Below are 9374 nucleotides of genomic sequence, written 5' to 3'. Positions count from 1 at the left end.
GAAAGGAGGAGTGTGCTGTCACAGTATGAGGAGAGCAATTGGAGTCACATAACAATGTATGTATAAATTTTTGTATGGGGAAAAAAAAAAAAGCTAACAATGTGATTAACTCCAAGATTGCAATCTCAAGGATATTTATCAAATATCTCAAAATTTTAAGGACAATCTTTATTTTACGGCATCAGTTTATTTAGCAGGTTTTCTAAGTTCAGAGGAAGAGGGATAGTTTGATTGACATTATATCATACTACGAATATAAAAAAAAAAAACCTGTTGCCTTCAAGTCGATTCCCACTCACAGCGACCCTATAGGTCAGAGTAGAACTGTCTTGTAGGATTTCCAAGGCTGTAAATATTTAAGGAAGCAGAGTGCCAGGTCTGTTCTTCCACAGAATGGCTGGTGGTTCCAACTGCAGACCTTTCATTTAGCAGCCGAGCCTTAACCACTGCACCACCAGGGCTCCTGTGAATATAATAGGTCCTTAAAATTCAAGGAGCCCTGGTGGTGCATTGGTTAAACTCCCCACTGCTAACCGAAAGGTTAGCAGTTCAAACCCACCCAGTAGCTCTTCGAGAGAAAGACCTGGCTGTTTCTGTAAAAATTATAGCCGAGAAAACCCTATGGGTTAGTTCTACACTGTCACATGGGGTTGCTATGAGTTGACACGCAACAATAAAATTCAAGTATTATTTGGCTTTATTCAAAATTTGTTTTTTTATATAATTCACCTTTGAAGTGCCTTCTGTGATTAAATAGATGGCAAATATAGAACAGTGCTTAACACTTAACATAGTTTGCTATGACATAGCTCTCATTATCCACAGATAAATAATATGCTCTTAAGTAGATTCAGCATATAAAAGACCATAAAAATGTATAATAGTGTCCCTTCTACTCTACCTTGAAGGAGTTCCAGTGTTTTACAATTTACCTATCTGAGCCTCAATTTCATCCATATGGTTGGGCTGTGGTAAAGATCAAATGTCAGAATATATAATATTTAGCTCTATCTGCTTATAGTAAAAATTAAGATAATCATAATTAATCATTCATACATTTTTAAATTTAATGCTAAAATTAAGGCTCAAAAATATATTTATGAATGTTAATTTCAGTAACACTGTGGAGATTTTCCTAAAACATTCAAGTTCATATTCATAGTCATTACTGCCCTCAGGGGACTTATACATAAGAAGATGATAAATCAAATCAGGGTAGATTCTGCCGCTCAACTCATGGGATTAATCCAGTGGGGCACTCTGTGACCCTCTCTTGGCCTTTGGTATCCATAAAATAAGTTACATGATAAAAAATGAAGAATCTTAGAAACCTATCCCCAAAACAGATGTTTGCATCACATCTTGTCTGTGCTCTATCTCTTTGAGGAGCCACATTCATCCAAACGGGAACAACGACTTTCATTTCTAGCTCTGTTCAGTTGAGTCCTCTGTGAACTTGCCAGAGAGGGCTACTTAGAGATAGTGGTTTTAAGAAACGCTGATGGCCAGCAACCAAATTAAGAACCACTAAGTCTAACGTTTGTAGAGGCCAGTGCAAATCAGGAAAATGGAAATTACTTCCAGATACTACTAATCTGCACCAGGTTTGAGTTGGGAGCCTAGGAATAAAAGATTGTGTGTCTTATTACTCATCACTTGTTCCCCCTTGTTCTTTAATTAACTCTTGTTATTTTAAAGAGTGCTTTTTGAATGTTTTCACTTAAGTATAGCAAATGATGATCTTCATTCAAACCTTTAACTCTTTTTTCTGTTCTTTTTCTCCGTAGGGATGCAGATCTGTTCCTGTTAGACACAAGAAAGGCCCAAGCTTTAGATGTGGGTTGGCTTGTCTTTGATATCACTGTGACCAGCAATCATTGGGTGATTAATCCACAGAACAATTTGGGCTTACAGCTCTGTGCAGAAACTGGGGATGGTAAGTTCTGAATTACATATATTTCTTGTGGGGCTTGTTTCGACATATTGAGAGTTGTTTTTGTGCAATTTAACAAATATATTTGTTGTACCTATAAGATACAAGTTAGCACATTCCATAGGAGAGTGTAAATGTATTAGTTGGTTAATAAATTTATCAACACATTGATTAAATACACATTTATTGTTAGGCCACCAGGGGTAAAGAAGTAGACACTATTCCTACTCTCAAGGGTTTTTAGTCTAGTGTTGAAGACTTGTATGTAAATAAGTAGCACTACTGTTAATATAACAAATACCAAAAGAAAGCTCTATGCGAAGTGTTAAGGGTTCTATGTTTTGATTGTAGCTGTGGTTACAAAACTGTATAATTTGTCAAAATTTATAGAACTGTACACTGAAGAAAGGTGAATGTTACTATGTGCAAATTATATCTCAAAAATAAAATAACCAAGAACTGTATACTAAAAAAGTACTATGGAAAGAGATGAAGCAACTATCAACAATTCAAGGGAAAGAGACGTTGGGAAGTAACTAAAGAGTTGTGAGAAACAACACAAAATAAATAATGTCAAGTTAGGTCTTAACGCGTTGTAACTTTTGATCAAAGACAACCACTACAAAATCACGTTTGCATGAGATCTATAAGAATTCTGCATTTCTAAGAAGTTTCAAAAGTAATCCATATGCCCAAAGTTATTCATTGAGCATCTGCTACGTGCTGTGCACTTGGCTAGAAGCCAGATATACAAAGGTGAACAAATGCAGATACAGCTTCAGGAGGGTTGTACAAAGTTGAGTGAAGTATTAGGAGGTAAGCACAGCACAACATTAATGAATTCATGTCACTATAAACATGAATTGTCCAATGGAGAAACAGAATGCCATTCTTGTGAATATAGAACAATAAGGGAACTTGAGCTTCAATCTGAAATTAAGGAAGTTGTGATTAGTGGAAAGAGTTGGGGAGGTGGCAGCATATTTCAGGCAAATGGAACAGAATTTTCAAACACCATGGTGAGAGAGCCACCAGGAGGCCAGGAAAGCCAAGGAAGCCAGTTTTCCAGAGCCTTGTAGGCCAAGTTAAGGTCTTCAATCAATCAGAGTCCAATTATTTGAAATTCAGATCTAGACTACTAGGTCATTTAAAATTATATTTGTCATGATAGGAAGATAGAACATAATTTAGGTAATAGTTTGTTAGCTTGATTGGTAATTTATAAATATTTAGATCTATGAGCCTACGTTGTCCTCTTGTCCCAGACCACACAAATCTTAGGGCCAAGTCTAGGGAGGGTAATTTTTAAATAGATTATTAATAAGAGTGCATGTCTTATTTGGAAGTCCCTGAGTGGCTCAAACAGTTAAGCGCTTGACTAGTAGCTAACAGGTTGGCTGTTCCAACCCACTCAGAGGTGCCTCTGAAGATAGTCTTGGCTATCTCCTTCTGAAAGGTCACAGCCTTGAAAACCCTATGGAGCAGTTCTACTCTGCATACATGGGGTTACCATGAGTCGGGATCAACTTGAGGGCAACTAACAACAACAACATGCCTTCTTTAACCGGAAACAATAGCTTTGCTCACTTTATTTTTCACAAAATCAGACAAAATAAATGTTTCATTCATTCCTCTTTACTGTATTATTCTAAAGACTTATTTCATAATCTGCAGTTAGTTGAAAGTTAGGTCTGTCTTGGGTCTCTTTTAAGTGGATTCATTTCTGTAAGCAACAGGACTGCACAATGGCATTATTTTATCTATAAACAGTTTCACAGCCTAAGGATAATATCATAACCAATGTTTTGATTCCAAGAATTGTGTATATGAAATGAGGTTGACAGACATAAATTAAGTATATTACAGGGTTAGGCTAGTGAAGATTTCATGCACCCCAGATCTCGATCTAGAAAAAGAAAATTCTTACTGAAAATGTTACTGTGTTTCCGACTTTTTCCCCCTAAAGCCAGACTTTTCCATAAATTTTAATCACATTGCTGAATTTTTAAATTCTTTATAAACAATTCAAATATTTCAAATGATAAGTTATTTTCCAATTATGGCTTTGAGATTATAGTGAAGGATCCTCAGGTTCAAGTATTATAAATGTAGACCCAGAAGAGCACATGTTTAAATAATCTTCCAAGAATTCTTACAATGTTAAACTACTGTACATTTATGGTCAGAAATGTGACTGAGAAATCGGCAATGTGGGGGAGAGCCTATAGTTTTTTTCCCTGGTATGTGGTCCAAACAAGAAAAATTAAATTAGTGGTGGTATGTGCTTCTCCCAGTTTTCTCCTTGGGGATATGCTTGAAATGTCTAACTAAACAACTCAAGAGACCTATGAAATATGATCAGCTTGTTTCCTTTTAATTTCCATATTCCCCCACCCATATAAACATTCTGAAGGGTTTTTTTAATTGGTTATTGTTGTTCTTCACTTGTCTTGGTTCTCTTTCCTTTTCTATCTATATAATTTAACTTCTATTTTGTTGTCATTTTTTTTTTTCTCTCTCTCTGGGAACTACTCTATATTTTCAGTTTTACTCTCTTCATGATTTATTTCACTTATATCGTTAAGGATAATTTTGCTTTAAGTTACTGTTATACTATTTATCAGAGTTTTTTTTGGATCCTAAAATAATGTTTTCTTCTTGCAAAATTATCCAATTCTTTTACTTAACAGTTAGTTTGAGATATATAGCCTATATACAGCCTTTTGTTGCTTTTCTCTGTCAAAGGTTCTCTAGTAGGAAGAATACTAAAGTGGTTGAATTTCCAGGCTAGCTGGCTAGGTATTTAACCAATACTTTAAAAAGATTTTAACCAGAAGTAGAGCATACATGGCCTTGGGGAAGCAAGGGACCCTCCCGGTACCTTAGTTTTACTAACTGCAACCTGATAGAGACTATACATGTGAAATTCCTCTATGACTATCAATAACCAGACGCTTCAGCCTATTATGGCTTCACTCATTCCTATTGATGATGTTCTCAAGGTGATATTACTTCAAACAGAACAACCTAATGAATTCTGAGTATGATTACTTCTCCACAAAAGGAATCAGAAATCACGAAAAGATGATGTTCAGGAAAGTCTACTTTCAAACTCATTCATTGACTATTATTAGTTTTATTTATTCATTTGTTCAACATAAAATTATTGAGTACCTATACATGTAAAACAGCATGCTAACTAACTAGAGAGGTAAAGTGCCCGAAACGCTAAAGATAATGATACAATGAAGAGGTTATAGGAAAACAGAGAAGGGGTGGTTATGTCCAAATGGGACAAAGCCGAAGGGGCCATGATAGAGGTGGCTTTTAAGCTGGTTCAGGTGGTGTCCTAGTTATCTAATGCTACATAATAGAAGTACCACATGCGTGTGGCCTTAACAAACAGAAATTTATTTTCTCACAGTTTAGGAAGCTAGAAGTCCAGATTCAGAGCACTGGCTTTAGGGAACGGTTTTCTCTCTCTCTTGGCTTTGAAGGAAGGTTCTTGTCTATATTTAGCTTCTGTTCCTTGGTTCCTTGATTTTCATGTGATATGGCATCTATCTTCCCCTATCTGTGCTTGCTTGCTTCTGTGCTAACCTGCTCTTTTATATCTCAAAAGTGATTGGTTTAAGACACACCCTACACTAATATGGTCTCGTTAACATAATAAATAAAAGCCCTATCCCTAATGGGATTGCATCTACAGGTATACCCCATTGCCATCAAGTAGATTCTGACTCATAGCTACCCTATAGGGCAGAGTAGAATGGCCCCATAGGGTTTCCAAAGCTGTAAGTCTTTACTTAAGCAAACTGTCACATCTTTGTCCCACAGAGCAGCTGGTGAGTTCGAACCACCGACTTCTCGGTTAGCAGCTGAGCACTTAACCCACTGTACACCAGGGCTCCTTTCCAGAGGCATAGGGGTTAGGATTTAAAACACATATTTGTGGGAGACACAATTCGATCCATCCACCCTTTGGCCCCCCCAAATTTATGTCCTTGCTACTTGCAAAACACATTCGCCCATCACATCATCCCAAAACTCTAATCCCCTTCCAGCATCAACACTAAATGCAAAATCTCATCCTCTAGATCATCGAAATCAAGTATGACACTGGCTGTGTTCCATCCTTGAGCAAAATTCCTTTTCATCAGATTTAAAACCTAGAACACAAGTTATTTGTTTCCAAAGTACAATGGTAGAAAAAACACAGGGAGGTCAGCTGGGTAGAATTTGAAGAGGTGGGGATGAGTAGGGAAGGATTTGTGCAGGAGTGGGGAGTGGTGTTGAGAACAGGAGGACAGAATTCATTTCTGGATGAGGAAACATTGTTAATAAAAGCACTTCCGGCAGTATATTAGGCAGTGTTCCACTGCTATTCATAATGTTTCCACAAGCCAATTTTTCAGAAGTAGACTGCCAGGTCCTTCTTCCTAGTCTGTACTAGTCTGGAAGCTCCACTGAAACCTGTCCACCAAAAGTTACCTGCTGGTATTTGAAATACCAGTGGCAAAGCTTCCAGTATCACAGCAATGTGCAAGCCACCACAGTATGACAACTGACAGACACATAATAAAAGCACAGAGTGGCAAAATGGCATGGTACGTGTATATGCTGGAAAAAGTTAATAGTCTTAGAGTTGGCTAAAATAACTTGTACGTATGGAATATGGTCGCAGGGGACATTAGGAAAGTTTTTGGGGACAAATCATGAAAGGAACATGAAATTTAACTTAAGTATAAAATATTCTTGTAGCTTGATCACAGTCATAAAGTAACTAGACTTGCTGCTTTACTCTATCATAGAAACACCACAGTCATTGTATTTGAATGAATATCAGTTTCATGAGGTCCTGCGATGTTCATGGGATGTGCATCTCTTGTTCATAATTGTGCCCTTGGTGCTTAATGCAATCCTGGTAATAGGTGTTTAAAACATGTCTCGAATGATCATTGAATCAGTTTGTGATTAAAAAGGCTTTCGTAGTCTATGTGCCACTGAACTTGAGTTCCTCTTAAGAAGAAGATATTCCAGACTGTCAGTTTTGGGTGATTGTTAATCTAACAAGTATGGTGTAACACAGGGGGCAGAATTTTGCAAAGCAAACCACATACAGTTGTTAAAGTAGTTTCAATCATTAGATGAGAGGAAAGTAAGTGATATATACTGTTAAATTTGATTTATCCTGCCCCTGAAAAGAAAAAATAGCAAAGAGGCCTAAATATATTTTGGAAATCAAAAGTAGCATTATGATTCCTCAGAGAGCCTGTGGAAACATGTTAGTTTGTGAAATACACTTTTTAGAGATTTGACAAATGAACTGCAGTGGATCTGGCAAGAGAGTTTAAGTATATTTTATTGATTTTTTTGCATGCTGAATAGATAATATACTAAGCTCCGTAAGTTTACTTCAGCAAAATAAAGCAAATATATGATCAAGCAAATTAAAACAAAACAAAATAAAACTTTTCTGCTTCTTGTGACAAAATCTAGTGATTCTAGATAGGCAAAATCACTTTGAAAGGTCTTAAGCACTTTGTTATAGTGATTAGTAAACCTCTATGATAAAGTAGTGGCATAGTAGTTAAGTGTTATGGCTGCTATCCAAAAGGTAAGCAGTTTGAATCCACCAGCCGCTCCTTGGTAACCCTTTGGGGCAGTTCTACTCTGTCCTGTAGGGTTGCTATCAGTCGGAATTGACTCGAGGACAATGGATTTGGTTTTCTGTTTACAATAAAGTAAGTATTATGCATATATATTTTTTACTGTGCTTTAAATGAAAGTTTACAGTTCAAGTCAGTTTCTCATACAAAAATTTATACACATATTGCTATGTGACCATAGCTGCTCTCCCTATAATGTGACAACACACTATTCCTTTCCACCCTGGATTTCCTGTGTCCATTCAACCAGCTCCTGTCCCTTTTTGCCTTCTCATCTTGCCTCCGGACAGGAGCGGCCTTAGTCTCCCATATCTACTTGAGCTAAGAAGCACTCTCTTCACGAGTATCATTTTATGTCCCATAGTCCAGTCTAATCTTTGTCTGAAGAGTTGGCTTCGGGAATGGTTTCAGTTCTGGGCTAATGGAGAGTCCGGGGGCCATGTCTTCCAGGGTCCCTCCAGTCTCGGTCAGACCATTAAGTCTGGTCTTTTTACTAGAATTTGAGTTCTGCACCTCACTTTTCTCCTACTCTGTCAGGGACTCTCTATTGTGTTCCCTGTCAGGGCGGTCATTGGTGGAAGCCAGGCTTCATCTAGTTCTTCTGGTCTCAGGTAAATGGAGTCTCTGGTTTATGCGGCCCTTTCTGTCTCTTGGGCTAATACTTTCCTTGCGTCTTTGGTGTTCTTCATTCTCCTTTGCTGCAGGTAGGTGGAAACCAGTTGATGTATCTTAGATGGCCGTTCGCTAGCTTTTAAGACCCCTGACGCCACTCACCAAAGTGGAATGCAGAACAATTTCTTAATAAACTTTGTTTTGCCGACTGACCTGGATGTCCCCTGAAACCATGGTCCCCAGGCCCCCGACCCTGCTACTCTGTCCCTTGAAGTGTTTGGCTATATTAGGAAACTTCTTAGCTTTTGATTTAGTCCAGTTGTGCTAACTTCCTCTGTATTGTGTGTTGTCCTTTCCTTCACCTAAGATAATTCTTAAATAGTATCTAGTTAGCGAAAACCCCTCTCCCTCCCTCCCCACCCTCGTAACCATCAAAGAATGTTTCCTTCTGTGTTTAATCCATTTCTTGAGTGCTTATAATAGTGGATTCATACAATATTTGTCCTTTTGCAACTGACTAATTTCACTTAACATAATGCCTTCCAGATTCATCCATGTTATGAGATGTTTCGCAGATTCATCGTTGTTAATGTTGTGTAGTATTCCATTGTGTGAATATACCATGATTTGTTTATGCATTCGTCCATTGTTGGGCACATAGGTTGTTTCCATCTTTTTGCTATTGTGAACACTGCTGCAATGAACATAGGTTTGCATATATCTATTCATGTGACAGCTCTTATCTCTCTAGGATATATTCCAAAGAGTGGGATTACTGGATTGTATGGTACTTCTATTTCTGGCTTTCTAAGGAAGTGCCAAATCAATTTCCAAAGTGGCTGCACCATTTTACATTCCCTCCACCAGTGTATAAGCGTTCTAGACTCTTCACAACCTCTCCAACATTTATTATTGTGTGTTTTTTGGATTAATGCTAGCCTTGTTGGGGTGAGATGGTATTTCACTGTAGTTTTGCTCTGCATTTCTCCAATGGCTAATGATCATGAGCATTTCCTTATGTATCTAGTAGCTGCCTGAATGTCTTCTTTGGTGAAGTGCCTGTTCATATCCTTTGCCCATTTTTCAACTGAGTTATTTGTCTTTTTGTTGTTGAGGTTTTGCAGTATCTTGTAGATTTTAGAGATTAGACACCGATCGGA

The 9374-nt window shown here is 37.6% G+C and overlaps 1 protein-coding gene across 4 annotated transcripts in view; it reads left to right on the top strand.

Annotated features, from left to right (window-relative positions):
- BMP5 (bone morphogenetic protein 5) overlaps positions 1-9374 on the top strand; it is a 152099-nt gene that overhangs the window by 96282 nt on the left and 46443 nt on the right. For all 4 annotated transcript variants that reach the window (XM_023741114.1, XM_004386824.2, XM_004386823.2 and 1 more), the window contains exon 3: positions 1788-1936. In XM_023741114.1, coding sequence (XP_023596882.1) covers positions 1788-1936 — 149 coding nt within the window. The remainder of the gene's footprint in view (positions 1-1787; positions 1937-9374) is intronic.

The sequence above is a fragment of the Trichechus manatus genome, unplaced genomic scaffold (assembly GCF_000243295.1).
Source record: "Trichechus manatus latirostris isolate Lorelei unplaced genomic scaffold, TriManLat1.0 scaffold00172, whole genome shotgun sequence".
Lineage (NCBI taxonomy): Eukaryota > Metazoa > Chordata > Mammalia > Sirenia > Trichechidae > Trichechus > Trichechus manatus.
Note: the sequence above shows the minus strand (reverse complement) of the source record. Positions and strands in the feature narration are given on the sequence as shown.